Source organism: Pipistrellus hanaki (assembly GCF_964339955.1).
Source record: "Pipistrellus hanaki genome assembly, chromosome: 13".
Classification (NCBI taxonomy): Eukaryota; Metazoa; Chordata; class Mammalia; order Chiroptera; family Vespertilionidae; genus Pipistrellus; species Pipistrellus hanaki.
The window spans coordinates 59,402,512-59,420,178 of NC_140515.1; the positions used below are offsets into that span (position 1 = coordinate 59,402,512).

Sequence of the window (17,667 nt, forward strand, 5' to 3'; positions counted from 1 at the left end):
CTCCGACGCCCTCCCGGGGGGCAGACCAGGCCCCGCCCTCAGCCCCGCCCCTAGCCCCGCCCCTCCCGGAAGCTGCTGCTGAGATCCTCGGCACCCTAGCAACAGCGCTTTTCGGACCGCCCAATCGGCGAGCGGGGCTCCTGGTGACAGCCAATAGCGAGGGCCGCCGGGAGGGAGGCTGGGGCGGGGCTCGGCGGGCGGCCGCCATCTTTGCGGGAGAGAAACAATAGGACGGAAGCGCCGCGGGATCGGCCGCGGCCCCAGGTAACGCCCGCCGCGCCGCGCCTCTGCCTTCGTCGCCCCGGGAGCCTGAGGGAGAGTCTCGGAGCCGCCGTGGGTGAGGTTTCCGGGCCGCGGGCGCCCGGGTTTGGGGGCCCCGCTGTGACGGCGGGCGGGCGGGCGGCCGGGTAGAGCCGCAGGGTCCGGGCCGTGTGTCCGGCCCTAGAGGGACGTTCCCTCAGTTCCCGGAGGAAGGGCCGCCGGGCTCTGAGGGCCGGGTCTCCCGGGCTTGTTGGGGGCGGTCTCTCTCCCGGGTGTTTGGGGGTGCAGACGGGGGTTCCCGGACCTGGCGCTCCCGTCGCGGGTGCGGGGTGCGGGGTGCGGAGGGCGGGCTCCGGGGCCGGGGGGCTGACGGCCACGGCCCGGGCGCCGGCGCAGCCATTTTGAGGCCGAGGGGCCGGGGCGGCGAGGGGCCGCCAGGAGCCCGGCCCTGCGCCCTGACCCGGACCGGGCCGCCCTGACCGGGCTCGGCCGGGCCTCCTGGCTCCTGGGTCGCAGGCTGCTCCGCCCGGCAGCACCGGAGGGTCTGTTCCCGCGGCCATCGGATGGGTCTCGGGGGAAGAAAGGAGTCCCCTGTGGCCACGGGAGCCGAGGCCGGGAGGAGCCGGTGCCCTCCGGTTCCGGGAACCAGACCTGGTCGCCGCTGGGAACTGGACCGTGGGCAGCGCCCTGGCCGGGGCTCAGGTGGGGGTGCTCCACCCAGGCCCGGTGTGGGGGCGGCGGGTCCCTGCTTCCCTCTCACAGGGTGTTTGTCTCCCCGCTTCCGCTCTTTCTCTAAGATCAATAAAAACATACCCTCCAGTGAGGATTCCAAAAACAAAAATACAAGGACATTTTGGTAGCAAAATGTATATATTGCCCTGACCTGTTTGGCTCAGTGGGTAGAGCGTCCGCCTGCAGACTGAAGGGTCCCAGGTTCGATTGGGGTCGAGGGCATGGACCTTGGTTGCAGGCACATTCCCGGTAGGAAGTGTGCAGGGGGCAGCTGATCGATGTTTCTAGCTCTCTATCCTTCTCCCTTCCTCTCTGTAAAAAATCAATAAAGTATATTTTTAAAAAATGTACATAGATCCAGAATAAAAATAGTTTTAAGAAAACGTACTGAGACCTTTGAAAAGCGGTAACAAAAATGTTGCAGGTAGCCAGTTTTATGATCGTTTCTATAAAGCACCATGATTACAGTAATCTTGATGAATTCTAGTATTTAAAATATTTGTTGTACTTGCATTTTTTTTTTTTTTAAGCAGGGTAACGTTTTAAGTGAAGTAAGATGCTGGTTTCCATAGGTAGCTGCTGTGGGGTTTATATAATTACAGCCTATAACCTGGTTTTACATATTTGAAGAGAAGTTTCAGGGTAATGTTATTGTTTTAACTTTATCCACTGTCAGCATTAAACAGTGGGCAAAATTAGCCCTAACTGCTTTGGCTCTGGATAGAGGTCGGCCTGCAGACTGAAGAGTCCCGGGTTCGATTCCAGTTAAGGGCACATGCCCGGGTTGGGGGCTCAATTCCCCATTGGGGGATGTGGAGGAGGCAGCCCATCCATGATTCTTCTATCATTGATTTCTATCTCTCCTTCCTCTCTGAAATCAATTAAAAATATATTTTTTAAAAGGGCAAAATTAATGCTCTATCATTTAACATAATCTGCCAGTTGATTGCTTAGTAACTTCTTTGGAGGAAAAATCATTTGAACTGTTACCTGTTACTCCAATTGATTTACTTGCTTTGTGACTTTAGAGTAGAATTCACAGTTATTGTTAGAAGTCAAATCAATGAGAACGAGGACTAGAGTTGATATAATTGTAAAGAGAGTTTAGCAGATGTAATAGGCTTTCTGACCAGGACTTCAGAGGGACAGGTGCACTGGCCTGCACCTGCGGGAGCAGAGGGTGTGAGGAAGGGACAGCGGGCCCAGGAGCTGCCTGTCACTGGTCTCCAGGCAACGGGCTGAGCCGGGAGGCGAGGCTGGCTTGCTGAGGTGAAAAGTTTCCATTGTTTGGCTCATAAAGGGGATGCACTGGGGAAGAATATCCCTTTAATTAAAGTTGTTTACCTCTGAGATAATCACCTTAAATTGAACATATCAATATTTTTGCAAAGTGAAAAGTAAGTAGATGATCACACTCATGTGATTGTTTTTTTTTTTTTTTAAATTTTTATTGATTTTTTACAGAGAGAAAAAGGGAGAGAGAGAGAGAGCTAGAAACATCGATGAGAGAGAAACATCGACCAGCTGCCTCTTGCACATCCCTGCTTGGGGCAAGTGCAAGAAGCAACCAATGTACATGCCCTAGACCGGAATCGAACCTGGGACCTTTCAGTCCGCAGACTGATTCTCTACCACTGAGCCAAACCGGTTTCGGCTCATATGATTATGTTTTAAAGTATGTTTTTGTTTTTATTTATTTGTTAATCCTCACCTGAGGGTTTTTTCCCATTGATTTTTAGAGTGAGGGGAAGAGAGAGGGAGAGACGGAGAAACATTGATGTGAGAGGAACACAGTTGGTTGCCTCTTGCACTTGCCCCAAGCAGGAACTGGGGGCTGGGGGGGGGCCTGCAACCTAGGATGTGCCCTGACTGGGAATCGGGTTCATGCGGGAAGACGTGGCTGTTCCTGAAAGTCTAGCATCAGGGGCCTTCACAGAAAGGAAGCAGCCCTTCTTTGACTAAGACGTGACTCAGACTGACCTTGGTGCCAGATCCTCAGTGGGAGGCCAGTGAGCGCATCAGAGTGGATGCGAAGGCAAATACCAGCCCGGGCGTTTGTATAGAGAGGTTGTTATTCTGCCATTTGACCTGATTATTATAATATGTTATTATGAAAATGTTGTAAATTAGGAAATGTATAAGTAAAACTTCATCCCTTTATTGAAATACAATTTCTCTACAGTAATATCAATTTCAGGTCTATAATTTGATGAGTTTTGACAAACTTACGCAGTCTCTGCCCCAGTGGCAGCGCAGACTGTCGGCACGCCCTTTGCCGCCAGTCCGTGTCCTGCCTCTGCTCCCTGGCAGCTGCTCATCAGCTGCTATGGTTTTGCTTTTCTAGAATTTGTGAGAAATGAGATTTCGCAGTATATCTTATGTGTATCTTATATTTTCCACTTCACACAATGTTCTTGTGATTAATCTTTGTTTTGCATGTATTGATGCATTCCTTTTCATGAATATTCCATTATGCAGGTTTAGGACATACCACAATTTGTTTATTCATTCACCTATTTGATGGGCATTGGCTTGTTTCTACCTCTTGGCTATTGTGAATAATGCCTCTGAACATTCTCATGTACAGTTTTTTTTTTTTAATCTTTTTTTATTGAAAGTATTACATATGTTCCCCTTTCCCCCATTGATCTCTTCTAGACCCCCACCCTCATGCACAATTCTTTGTGTGGACATTTGTTTTTATTCCTCTTAGGTAAATACCTATGAGGGGGACTGCTGGTCATATAATAAGTATATGTTCAACTTTGTACGTGGGGTATCTTGTACTTCTCCCGCGGTGTTAGAGTGCCCGTGACTGGCACTGGTGGTGGAGCTGTGGGGGTGGGTGTGTGCAGGGCCGGGCAGTGGCTCTCGGAGGCCGGGGGGAGGGGAAGGGTTGCTTTCCCACCATCAGGCTAGTGTGCCTCACATTGGGGCCCCTGGAGGGAGGGTCAGCAGCCCAGCAGATCCGTGTGCAGCCTCACAATTCTAGGGGTGTGAGCAGGGGGCCCGGGCTGGCATGAGTCAGCCGTTTTATTTTAAAAGTTAAGAATATCAGTAGACTGTTTCCAGGAGATCCCTAACCCGGTTTCATGGATTTAGGGGCGTGAATTGGGGAGAAAGCTGTGTCCTAGCCTAGGGTGAATCCTGCTGTGTTTCTCACCTGGTCACAGTGTCGTGGACAATGTGTGAGGTAATACAGGAAGTTGAACAGTAATCAATCTGGAGCCAGTGTTCACGGTATTTATTCCACGTCTCTAGATACAGGCCGAGCCATTGCCTGGCTTCATAGTAACCGTCACTACCCCAGGATTCGACTCAGATACTTGAAAACCACTAAGCGACCCCGTTGCTCACACCGCATGTGGAGCAGGAGAGCAGCAGGTGACAGAGCAGGTGCTTGGGGTTCTCTTCCTTGGAGGCTGCTAGCGACTGGATCCTTCCCTTCCCTAAGGGCCGGGTAAGGGCCCCGAGGAGCATGTTGTAGGAGAAGGCAAACGGACGCTCCTGTGGAGCAGTCCAACTGTGAAAACCACACACAGGACTCCCGTGTTTGTGCAGGACACTGACAGTCGTTTGTTTTTCCTCTTTGGCTAAAACAGCCCACAGAGTGGAGATCCACTCCAGCCCGCTCCTCCCTGTTTATAGATCAGAAAACGGGTCTGGAAAGCTGGAAAGCTAATGGGGACCTTCTCCCCGGAGCCCCACTGCACTGTAGCTCCGCCTCCCAGAGGGAGTTGCCTCTCATCAGGCCCGGCTCAGGGGGGAGGGAGCCCGTGTTCCTGCTCTGCTCAGGAGGATGACTGGGGAGTCGTGTCCTGGGGACTGCCAGAGCGGTGCTGCGGGGAGGGGGTAAGTGCTCTGAGCACCCTGAGGACCTGACCTGCCTGTCAGCCTCCAGCCACTCCCAGGAGCCATCCTCTCCAGCAGTGTTTCCCGAAGTGTGGTACGCGGACCCCCAGGGGAACGGGGAGAGTCTGGTGGGGGTACACGCTGCACCGGAGTTTGGTGGGGATGTGCTCTGCACTGTGCTTAGCTGCGCCTAAGTCTACGTTCTCATGAGCACGAGGGGTGCTCAGCGTTATGAGAATTATAGAAGGGGTGCCCATGGGTCAGAAGTTTGGGAACACTGCTCTGCAGCAAGGGTTCTCAGCCTTCCTCATGCTGCGCCCCGCCGGCTGAGAGCCGCTAGCCGGCCGCCTAAGACCATCGGAAAACAGGTATTCACATCACAGCTATGAAGTAGCAACGAACATGATGTAATGGTTGGGGTCACCACAGCATGAGGAACTATTAAAGGGTCGAGGCATTAAAAAAGGTTGAGAACCAGTGCTCTGCAGGAAGCTGTTGGAAGGACTGGTTTTTGTGGGTTTTAGGTTTGTCATTGGAGATGGGGATAGATAAGAAACATGTGGAAAGATAGTTTTCTTCCGAATTGAACACATTTAAGGAGCCTGGAACAGAGCTGGAAAGGGGTTGTATTGTTGTTAGCTTGCTCTGGTGACAAAGGTGGGCGCCTTCTTCTTCCACAGTTCAGTAATCGGGGACCCGGTTTGTGCTTGGGCACTAGCAGCCTCACCATGAGTCAGTCCGGAGGTTCCTTTGGAATTGCTCTTATTCATGAGGTCTTCTCAGTAGAAGAGACTGAACCACCCTTCTCAGATCTTGGGAAAGGGCACGTGTGGCTAAGCATGTCAGAGCGCCACCTTACTGAGAGAGCCGGGAATGACAGGATTGTGCTCACCCTTAGAGCTGATTGCCTGTGTTGTGTGTTGGGACTCCTTAGCACATGCCCTCCTGAATGCTGCTCTCATGATGAGAAGGTAGTGCCAGGGGAGAAATGAGGGCCTTTGGCCCTGGCCGGCAGGGCTCAGTTGGTTGAGCATTGAACCATGAACCACAAGGTCACCGTGTGATTGCTGGTCTGGGCACGTGCCTGCGTTGCGGGCTTAATCCCCTGTAGGGCTGTGCAGGAGGCAACTTGATGAATAATCAATGGTTTTCTCTCGCATCAATATTTCACTCTCCCTTTCCTTCCTCTCTTACATGTGGTAAATAAATAATAAAAAACATAAAGCACTTATGTACATACATCGAAATGATGGAACTTTTTTTTAAATAAATAAATGGGAGATGGCGACGTAACCGTGAAACGATGTATGTCCAGTCCGACGTGACCCGAGGGCGGCCTGTGCAGTCATGTGCCACATGGTGGTGACAACAGACCACAATGTGACGCTGTCCGGTGGGCGACCATGGGAGTGAAAGACTCCTGTCGCCTGGTGACTTCTAGCCATGCTGACGTCGTAGCGCAGCACGGCACCCACATGTTTGTGGTGGTGCTGGGTAAACAGCCAGCTGCCAGTGTATAAAGATGTTACATGCAGTTACGGACGGTGTGTGATGCTTAGCAAGATAATAAATGACATCACTTGTTTCTATATGTAGTATGCTGTACTCTATCGTTATTTTAGATTGTACTCTTTCTGCTTATTTAAAAAAGCACCAAGGTTTGCTGTAAAAGTACACATGTTATGCTGGCAGCAGCCTCAGACATCCAGTGTTTACAGCGCCTCTTGATTACATAATTTTCTTTTAAAAAAATGTTTTTATTGATTTTAGAGAGAGAGGAAGAGAAAGAGAGATAGAAACATTGATAAGAAACACCTTCTGCACACCCCTCCTGGGGACCAAATCCACAGCCCAGGCATTTGCCTGACTGGACTCGAACTGGGGGCTTCCTGGTGCATGGGTCAGTGCTCCATCACTGAGCCACTCTGGCAGGGGCGTAGTTTTCTCTTGTGTGTGATTTAATCTCGCGTTGCTTTGTACGTAACATGCTGTGCAGGCCTATAGCCGGGAGCAATAGGCTGTACCATATAGCCGAGGGGTGTGGGGGCCGCACACCTAGGTTTGTGTACGTGCACTCTGACATTCGCACAGTGACAGCATTGCCTTGCGACGCATTTCTCAGAATGTACGCTTGTTCAGTGGCGCAGGGCGTGTTTTAGAAATAGTACTATAGCCGGGACCGGTTTGGCTCAATGGATAGAGCGTCGGCTTGGGGACTGAAGGGTCCCGGGTTCGATTCCGGTCAAGGGCATGTACCTTGGTTGCGGGCATATCCCCGGTAGGGGGTGTGCAAGAGGCAGCTGATCGATGACTCTCTCATCGATGTTTCTAACTATCTCTCTCCCTTCCTCTCTGTATAAAATCAATAAAATATATTAAAAAAAAAAAAAGAAATAGTACTATAAATACACAGTGAAAGCCGCTCCTAGGACAAGCTGATGTCCCAAGTACGCAGGCGTGCTATGTCAAGGCAGAGACCCTGGCCTGGTGGCTGCCCTTGGGAGAATCCAGCAGATTGAGGTTCATTTGGGAGCTGTGCCTTATTGTCTCTCTTTAAAAAAAAAAAATTAGCCGAAACCGGTTTGGCTCAGTGGTAGAGCGTCAGTCTGCGGACTGAAAGGTCCCAGGTTTGATTCCGGTCAAGGGCATGTACATTGGTTGCGGGCATATCCCCAGTAGGGGGTGTGCAAGAGGCAGCTGGACGATGTTTCTCTCTCATCGACGTTTCTAGCTCTCTATCTCTCTCCCTTCCTCTCTGTAAAAAAATCAATTAAAAAATATATTTAAAATAAATAAATAAATTAAAAAAATTAAAAAAATATATATATATATTGATTTTTTACAGAGAGGAAGGGAGCGGGATAGAGAGTTAGAAACATCGATCAGCTGCCTTCTGCACACCTCCCACTGGGGATGTGCCCACAACCAAGGTACTACATGCCCTTGACCGAAATCAAACCTGGGACCTTTGAGTCTGCAGGCCGACACTCTATCCACTGAGCCAAACGGTCAGGGCACCTTATTGTCTCTTAATATGGTTGAGTTTGCTTTCCTCCCTGAGTCAGCTGCATTGTTTGCCACAGGGAGAGTAGTATCCACCTCGTAGAAGGGATTGTGAGGACTAGATGAGGTTTGATCCTGCAGTGAGCCTGGCTCGTAGAGGACAGTGGGCCCTTTTCCAGCCTGCCCTCCTCACCACCATCTCGGTGGGAGTCATGGGAACCCTGAGCAGATACTGAAGTAATGCTGGTACTGACTGAAGTCTGTCATTCCAGACGGAACAGACGTGCCCTCGCCCTGCTGACGGTCACACGGAGGCGGCTTTGCTGGACCCAGTATGTTTGGGAATGCGAAGGCGGGTGTGGGGCCCCGACCTCCGTGTGGGAGGGGAGCGAGCTGTGATCGCCCCCGAGGACAGCTTCGGTGGAAAGGCCGGTCCAGCTCTCGGAGAGCAGGGAGAACTGATAAAAATAGTTGGTGACCTAGAACACAGTATCTTTTAAAGGGAGTTAGACAGCCTTGATCAGTTGTTTTTAGATACAGATGTTAATCATTAAAGCGAGGCCCCAGCTCCACTGCTAACAAGGGTACTGGGGCATGCGTTCGGCCTTGGATGGGGCGGTGTGTTCGCACGCCCTGGGAAAGGACACCTTACTAGATGACGGGGAAGCAGTTTTTCCTTTAAGTGCATTTTATAAAAACCCAAGTAATGACCAACAGTGAACACCAGTGTAAGCTATGATGATGTAGGTTTATCATCATCTATAATAATAAAAGGGCAATATGCTGATTAGACCTGCATCATTCCGGAGGGAAGTCAGCCTTGTCCCGGTGCCCGCAGGTGTACCGCACTGGGAGTGTTCATCATGGAGAGTCATGCATATATGGGGGCAGGTGGTTATATGGGAAAGCTATTTTCTTCTTAAGTTTAACCTAAAACTTCTCTTAAAGGTAGTTTATTGAAAATTATATAATTAACAAAGAGACTTGGACATCAGTTACCTTCAGTTTAACAATTTTATTAGAAAATAGTAAGATTTAGCTCTAACCAGTTTGGCTCAGTAGATGGAGCATCAGCCTTCGGACTCAAGGGTCCCAGGTTCGATTCTGGTCAAGGGCATGTACCGTGGTTGCGGGCACATCCCCAGTAGGGGGTGTGCAAGAGGCAGCTGATTGATGTTTCTCACTTTCTATTCCTCTCCCTTCCTCTCTGTAAAAAAAATCAATAAAAGATACTTAGAAAATAGTAAGATTTATCCGAATATTAGGTTTGAAATGATGACTTTCCCTCATTGTGGCGTCACGTTTTGCCCCGTAGGAAGGGCTACCAAGGCTGTTGGAGGCGCCTGGAGCCAGTCCAGGCAGTGCCTGGGGCCCGCCCAGCAGGCTTTGTTTGCGGAGGAGGCGGGTGGGGTGATGAGGGCGGAGCTCTGTGAGCTCAGGCTGTTTGTGTTGCTGCTGGAGGTGGAGGGCATCGGCTTTCAGGCAGATGCGGTTCCCAGGTCACTTCCAACTCCTGCCGCTGTTTGCTTCCGCAGAGAGTCCTGTCGTGCACAACCAGGGAGCCAAGGCCAGACAGACGACAGACAGACGGAGTGCGCTCTGGCCGCTGCGCCCGGCCGCCGCCGCCGCCCTGTTGCTTGCCCCTGGAGGATGAGCCCAGCCTTCAGGGCCATGGACGGGGAGCCCCGCGCCCAGGGCGTCCTGCTGGAGCCCTTCATCCACCAGGTTGGGGGGCACTCCTGTGTGCTCCGCTTCAACGAGACGACTCTGTGCAAGCCCCTGGTCCCGCGGGAGCACCAGTTCTACGAGACTCTCCCCGCCGAGATGCGCAGATTCACGCCCCAGTACAAAGGTGAGCCCCCTGCTGCTAGGGGTCGCCAGCGCCTGCTGAGTTGTGAGGCCAGGCGAGGTGAGGCGCGGTGACCTCGGTGGCAGCCATACCCAGAGCCGTCACCCTCCCGCTCCCTGTGTGTTCCCTCCGCCTCCTCCTCCTCTTGGCCCTCAGCCCAGCACCTCACACCCTCAGTTTCAAGCCCTGGTAAGATTGCTCAATTGTCTTTGTTTTGTGGATTGATTGAGTTTATTTGGTTTTTGGTGACAGTGTAGTTGTGTTTTATGTTCAAGTGTCTCTCGGTCACAGTGACCCATAGTCTCCATGGCGGGCCGCGGGAAGACTGGGAGGATTTTTCCCAGAATGCTTGATGCCGGCTTTCTGTCCAGAAAACCAGAAGCCCTGGTGATAGGTAGGCTCGGGGCAGGTTGAGTCAGATGGAATGCAGGAGTGGGAGGCTGTGCTGAAGCCCAGGCTGTTACGGAATGTCCCTGAAATGGCCTGTTACAGCAACTTCTGATTCACAGTGACTCTGCCTTTCTCTAATGCATTTGGGGGCATCAGCAGCCGCCTGGCGTGTTCTTCCTGGGAGGCGGGTCTTTGTAAATAAGGAAGAGTCCCTTAAGGAAACTAATGTGGAATGTGTATTGTCTGATTAAACAAAAGACTGAACAACATGGGCTCTTCTGGGACCGCAGAAACACTCTGAAGGCAGCGCCGGGCACCTCTCTGTCTGAATATGCATGTGTGCTGGGGGAGGGGGGCCCTCACTTGGTCCTTCTCTGTTGTTTTTTCCAGGACAAAGCCAAGGCCCTATGTTAGCTGGCCGCCCCTGCCCCTTCCCCCTGGTTCTCTGCCCATGGCCGCAGGGAGTGTGGCCCCTGAGTCCCCCACCCCGGAGGCCACCTCAGAAGTGTCGTCTCTCTGAGCACGCTTTCCCCTGCAGCGGGCGGGCAGCAAGGACGCACACTGAGTGATCCTGGGCCAGAGGTCTGGGAGGAGAGTGGTCAGCCTGGCTGTCAGGCGCTCGTCGACACCTGCTGATGCTGCCGCGGGCAAGCCCCTCCTCAGAGACTGAGTACACGCAGGGGCTAGCGCCTGGAGGGGGAGCCGCTCGCCAGGCGCCCGTCTGTACCGCCCAGCCCTGCTGCCTTGTTTACTTTGTTCTTTGTGAACTGAGATCTCAGACAATAAAGTAACCTTTGAGGAGGACCAAGGGGCGCGGGCCCCACCTGGAAGGGGGGCTGCAAGAAGCCTCCGCTAGGGTGTCTCTTGTGCTGTGTGGTTTGTTTTGTTTGCTCCTTTATTTTGTTTTGCTTGCCCAGCCTTCCTTCCCTTGGATGCTCTTACCCTCAGGCAAACCTGTGTTCCCCGTCAGGCTCTGCTATGAAGCAAGCCTGAGGCCGCAGAGTTTCTGTTTAGGGCATTAAAAATCCTCATAAGATATAAAGAGCAAATGTGTTTACACCTCTCAGGATTAGAGGATTACATAAAAATTAATAAACGTTTTCGATGATGGAAAAAATGTGTCTTGTAATTCTTTGGCTCTTGCCTTGCTGAGTGCATCAGAGAGGACGCCTCGCTGTGTCTGCTCCCTAACGCTTGTCGTGTGTGGTGTCATCTCTTCTAGTGTTCTGAGATTTGTTAGGTTTGCAGATGAGTTTGGGGCCTCTGGCAACATAGAGACTAAGGAACAGGGTAAGAGAAAACACAAATGTTACAATCGTTATTTATAACGTGTGGAATTAGAAGTTCTCTCTGCTGCTGTGGAATGAACAGTCCTCTCTGCTCCCCCCCTCCCAGGTGTGGTGTCTGTGTGCTTTGATGAAGATGAAGACAGGAACTTGTGCTTAATAGCATATCCATTAAAAGGGGACCATGGAACTGTGGACAGTGTAGACAATTCAGACTGTGAACCAAAAAGCAAGCTGCTAAGGCGGACCACCAAAAAACATCATGTCCTAGAGACAGAGAAGAGCCCCAAGGACTGGGTGCGGCAGCACTGGAAGGAGGAGAAGACGAAGAGGTGGGTGTCAGCTGAGGGAACTGGACTGGGGGTAGGGGGTGGGGGGAGAGGGGGGGAATCCTAGTTGCAGCTCAGTGCCCTGGACCTGAGGACGCACTCACGCACTTAGTAGGTGCCTTGTCACTCAGTGGCCGTTTCCCTCCGGCATGCGTAGCTCCTCTGCCGTTGACTGCATTACAAGGTGGCGTCTGGATAAGTGGCTGTGGTGGCAGCTGTAGAAGGACTTCAGTCACCTTCCTCTGTGCCAGTCCCATGCTGCGTCCTGGGGGTGTGGCAGTGCTAAGACAGCCATTGGTTCAGGTGGGTCCCTGACAGTGGGAGAGAAATGGTCTGCTGGGCATCCCCGAAACTTAGGAATGCACCTGGGCAGGGAGGGCCTTCCAAGTGCCACACCGCAGAGCTTGTGCAATACACGGTGAGGTCTGGCTTATCGCCGAGGCATTTCGGTTCCCATTTCCCCAGCCTCCAGCATTTGGAGTCTGGGAACTGGACGTACCAGGAACACGTGGTGCTCCTTGAAGAAGGCGGCTGTGGAGGCTGCCTGTGGGGGAGTGGGGAGGCAAAAGCTGGTCCTGCGTCGTGGGTCCTCCTTCCTGTAGAAAAACAGTGAGCCGGCCTCTTAATTTAATAAAAAGAAAAGTCACTTTTCCTGAGGTATAATATACATACAGTGACAGGTACGTTTTTGTTTTGTTTTGTTTTTTTTAAATATATTTTATTGATTTTTAACAGAGAGAAAGGGAGAGAGATAGAGAGCTAGAAACGTCGATGAGAGAGAAACATCGACCAGCTGCCTCTTGCACACCCCCTACCGGGGATGTGCCTGCAACCAAGGTACATGCCCTTGACCGGAATCGAACCTGGGACCTTTCAGTCCGCAGACCGACGCTCTACCACTGAGCCAAACCGGCTTCGGCCAGTGACGTGTACCTTTTTAAAGTGTCTGATATGTGCGCCATATCAAGACATCAAACTTCCCATCACTCTAGAAAGCTCCTTCGTGCTTCCTTTGGCCCTGAATTTTGGTAAGACAATGTGATTTATTGATTCTTTATCTCTTCATAGCCATAAGCTAGAAGAAGAGTTTGAGTGGCTGAAGAAATCTGAAGTCTTGTACTACAGTGTAGAGAAGAAGGGGAACGTAAGTTCCCAGCTTAAATACTACAACCCTTGGAGCATGAAGTGTCACCAGCAACAGTTACAGAGAATGAAGGAGAACGCCAAGCATCGGAACCAGTACAGTATCCTTCTTTGTGTACAGGCATCTCTGCCTCGGCGGGGTGGGGGTGGGGAGCCCCTGGGAGTTGGAGAGGAGGTGTGAGCTGTCAGTCCTGGTTGTGCGGACACTACTGTGTGACGCCGTGGGCAGAGTCACTGCCCTCAGGCCGAGGGCTGCTCTGGGAATGCAGATGGGGCAGTTTGAGAGGTTTGGGGGGATGAGCGCTTCTCAGGGACCAGTCTGCATCAGGAGGCCTTTGGCCTGGAGTGCAAGGCGCAGGTTCGTATTAGACTCCTCAGAAGCCCCAAACAGCTTCCCTGCCAAGGGCCAGGTGGAGCGGCTGACCATCCACGTCTCCAGGCCGGCCCGTGAAGAAAGCACAGGCCATTGTTATCTCCCTTCTTATCACCGGGCTAGGTATTGATTCTTTAAAAATACGTGTTTATTGATTTCAGAGGAAGGGAGAAGGGGGAGAGAGAAAAACATCAATGATGAGAGAACCATTGATCAGCTGCCTCCTGCATGCCCCCTCCGAGGGGCTGAGCCTGTAACCTGGGCGTGTGCCCTGACCATGACCTCCTGGTTCATGGGTCAATGTTAAACCGCTGAGCCACGCCAGCTGGGCTGGATTTTTTTTGTTTTAATCTTATGGGGGAAATTCCTCAGAATTGAGTGTGTGTGAAGAAAAAGAACTATGTTTCATTTATTTTTAACATTTTATTAGGGAATAATTTAAACCTGTTAAAAATAATACATGTTGAACCTCTAAGTACCAGTTAACCAGTTCGGCAGGAAACCCACTGTCAGGACTGTCTACCCAGCCCGACCGCGGACCTGCTTCGGAGGAAGGCTCGGGTGTGCACCCAGCATGCATCTCTAGGAGAGCAGGGCCTTCTAAAACATTATTACCATTGCTACTCCTTCGCAAAGGGGACAATAATTCCTCCCTATGAAACCCCTGGTTTCTGTCCAGTTTCCCCAATTGTCTCATGAGTAAGCTTGTATTGATAGTCTCCATGAATGGGGATCTAGATGAGGCTCACGTGTTGCTTTTGGTTGAAATGTTTTAAGGTTTTCTGAATACGCTTTTTGTTTTTTCTTAGAAATTTCTTGCTAAAGGTCTCCTAGAGTTTCCCACTCTCTGGGTTTTACTGATTACATCCTTGCGGTGTCTTACAGGTGACTCCGTCTCCTCTGGTCCGTTAAGCTGATCAGGTTCAGGTTCAGGTGGGGTGGGGGCCAGAGCCTCAGATGCTGTTCAGTTGTCTGTTTCTTTTGTCTTGTCCTTAGATCTGCTTTTCTCATTGGGTGATTTTCTGATTTTGACATTCCTTCATTCATGAGCTGGAATCCTACTATAACGAAAAACTTTTCCTCATTATATCCTGAGGTATAGTTTATATAGGAAAAGCAGATTAAATCCTCCCTTTATTTATTAGATATGTACTTAATACATATCTAATACATATATGGAATAATGAGTCAGTTTCTTAACATCCTCCAAAGGTTTCCAGTGAGTTTTTTAGCATAAGTATGAATCCATTAATTTAAACATATCTGACATGTCTCAGTTCATTGCAGTTGTCTTTATTGATGCTCAAATTATCATACCTTTGCCAGTTGGGAGACTTTTTTTTTTTTTTTTAATATTTATTGATTTTTTACAGAGAGGAAGAGAGGGATAGAGAGTTAGAAACATCGATAAGAGAGAATCATCGATCAGCTACCTCTTGCACACCCCCTACTGGGGATGTGTCTGCAACCAAGGTACATGCCCTTGACCGGAATCAAACCTGGGACCTTTCAGTCTGCAGGCCAACGCTCTATCCACTGAGCCAAACCGGTTTCGGCAGTTGGGAGACTTTTAAAAACATATATTTTATTGATTTTTTACGGAGGAAGGGAGAGGGATAGAGAGCTAGAAACATTGATGAGAGAGAAACATTGACCAGCTTCCTCCTGCACACCCCCCCTCTGGGGATGCACCCACAACCAAGGCACATGCCCCCGACTGGAATCGAACCTGGGACCCTTGAGTCCGCAGGCCAATGCTTTATCCACTGAGCCAAATGGGTGAGGGCCAGGGGGAGACTTTTAAAAGTAGCTCCTGAGTCAGTGGGACACAGTCACAATAGTCTGTCATGGCTGTCTTCCTTTCTGGTCTGGAACAAGTCCAGGCTCGTGTGTGTGCGGCTCCGGGTGTGAATGTAACCATTCCTCTGAGGCAGGGTTGCACGCCTTTGCAGTTAATGCTCCAAACAGTAAACATGTTAGGTCTTGCAGGCCACATGCTCTCGGTCACAACTCTGTCGTAGCACGATAGCAGCCATAGACAGTAAACAAATAGGTATGGCTGCACGCCAATAAAACTGTTTATGGGCACGAGATTTTATTTCATTTTCATGGTTCATGACGGAATTGTGTGTGTGTGGAGTCATTGTTTCTAGACGTTTTTAGTATATGCAGCTGGGAAAAGACACATCTATTTTCTTTAAATATATTTTTACTGATTTCAGAGAGAAATGGAAAGAGTGAAAGAGGGATATCAATGATGAGAGAGAACCGTTGACTGGCTGTCTCCTGCTCGCCCCACACAGGGGAGTTCGCCCACAGCCTTTTAGCCCAGTTGTCAGCTTGGGCTCCTTGTTGGGAGAAGGCAGGACTGGTGGCCCTCTGTCGTGTCGGGCTTCTCGGCACGGGGTGTGGCATTGTGCCCTGGGAGTGGAGTGGCCCTTGCAGAGCACCTGCTCTTTCGAGGTGTTTCCTTAACCACGCAGAATTCATCTTACTGGAGAACCTCACTTCCCGCTATGAGGTACCGTGCGTCCTGGACCTCAAGATGGGGACACGCCAGCATGGTGACGATGCTTCAGAGGAGAAGGCAGCCAACCAGATCCGAAAGTGCCAGCAGAGCACCTCTGCGGTCATTGGCGTGCGCCTGTGCGGCATGCAGGTGAGGGAGAGCTGGTGCAGGTGTGGGCTGGCCACGGCCCTACCTTGTCACAGTCCTATTTGTTCTCAAAAGATACCAGATTTGACTAAATCTTACACTTTCTGGTTGGCAAGAAAGCACGCACGCCTGGGTCATCCCCTTTGGGCTGGCCTGGCTGGCCGAGTCCAGCGTCTGTGGACAGGAGGACGGCCAGGCAAGAGGATTAGGTCCTCTCCTCCAGCCCCTACAGAACACGGAGCTGGGGCAGAGCCCGCGCCAGAGGGTTGTAACCTGGGTGTTGATTGGCACCCACAGTGTCTCCTGTGACCCAACCAGTAGAGAATACGATTGGCCCAGGGCCCGGCTCTGAGGCGGCTTCAGCCTGACCTGCTGGTCTCCCTCCACAGGTGTACCAGGCGGGCAGTGGGCAGCTCATGTTCATGAACAAGTACCATGGGCGGAAGCTGTCGGTGCAGGGCTTCAAGGAGGCGCTTTTCCAGTTCTTCCACAACGGGCGGCACCTGCGGCGCGAGCTGCTGGGCCCTGTGCTCAGGAAGCTGGCGGAGCTCAAGGCCGTGCTGGAGCGGCAGGAGTCCTACCGCTTCTACTCCAGCTCCCTGCTCATCATCTACGACGGCAAGGAGTGGCCCGAGCTGGCCCTGGACTCGGACGCGGAGGACTTGGAGGACCTGTCCGAGGAGTCGGCCGACGAGTCCGCGGGGGCCTATGCCTTCAAGCCCCTCGGCGCCAGCTCGGTGGACGTGCGCATGATCGACTTTGCACACACCACCTGCAGGCTGTACGGCGAGGACAGCGTCGTGCACGAGGGCCAGGACGCCGGCTACATCTTGGGGCTCCAGAGCCTGATAGACATTGTCACAGAGATCGCCGAGGAGAGCGGGGAGTGAGCTGGCCGCCTCACTGACCTTGACCCTGTGCCGGGCACAGCTGTGCTGTGTCGGAGGAAGCCAGCGTGGCCAGCGGGTGGCCTCTGCAGCCTGGAGCTGACGCCCAGAGGCCCGCGTCCCCGCCTGAGCCAGCCACCGCGCTCCGTCTTTATTTATTTTACCTGTTTCTTCAACATTCCATGTTCGATGATGCAGATACCTCTTCCCTGAGTGTAAATGTCCTAATACAAAGCCTTTTGTTAATTGTACCCAGTGCTGCTGTCATTTTTTTTTTATTGAATTTATTGGGGTGACATTGGTTAATAAAATCATATTGATTTCAGATACACGGTCTATAACAACGTCATCTGTATATTGTGTGTTTTTACCGCCCCCAGTCGAGTCTCCATCACCATTTACCCCCTTCACCTTCTAACCCCCCCTAACCGCCCTCCTCCCCCCGTCTTTCTTGCCAGAGGCAGGCAGCCATCTTCCCTTCCAACCCTCAGAAGCCGCCTCACCTACTGGCCCCTCCCTGGTCCTTAAAGTCACCACAGCCTCTTGGCTTGGTCTTCAGTCCCCTCACCTAGCCCCCTGAGGTAACCCCCAAAGGACCCCGACACGTGAAACCTTAGCCCATGGCTCGGGTCCGTCGCCGAGTGTCCCAGCACCTCCTCTGGGAAGAACGACCCTGGACTCCTGCCGGTCCTGCCCTGCCCTCGAGCAGCTTAAGCCAAGCCTGGCAGCAGCTCATTGGCTGGACATTGTGATGTCAGAGGACCTGGAACCAGTATCGGGCTGCTCCAGGCTCTGGCTGCTGGCAGCAATGGCTCTGTGGCGAAGAGGTCCCAGAGATGGCTGTGCCATGAGGGGTGTCCTGGGCAGGTTGGCTTTCGGCCTCACCACCTGTCACCATAGTGTTCA

At 51.8% G+C, this 17,667-nt stretch overlaps 1 protein-coding gene across 3 annotated transcripts; it reads left to right on the forward strand.

Annotated features, from left to right (window-relative positions):
* The first annotated feature begins 185 nt into the window (after window positions 1-185).
* On the forward strand, window positions 186-17,105 carry IP6K2 (inositol hexakisphosphate kinase 2). 3 transcript variants are annotated; one of them, XM_084901670.1, is made up of 7 exons: window positions 198-337; window positions 8,121-8,180; window positions 9,384-9,700; window positions 11,483-11,705; window positions 12,771-12,946; window positions 15,702-15,877; window positions 16,264-17,105. In XM_084901670.1, the coding sequence occupies exons 3-7, from the start codon at window positions 9,499-9,501 to the stop codon at window positions 16,762-16,764; spliced, it is 1,278 nt and encodes a 425-aa protein (XP_084757796.1). In that variant the 5' UTR covers window positions 198-337; window positions 8,121-8,180; window positions 9,384-9,498; the 3' UTR covers window positions 16,765-17,105. The 3 variants fall into 3 exon arrangements, with proteins under 3 accessions (XP_084757794.1, XP_084757796.1, XP_084757795.1); XM_084901668.1 differs by lacking the exon at window positions 8,121-8,180 and having other exon boundaries at window positions 186-337; XM_084901669.1 differs by lacking the exon at window positions 8,121-8,180 and having other exon boundaries at window positions 209-264.
* The last annotated feature ends 562 nt before the right edge of the window (window positions 17,106-17,667 follow it).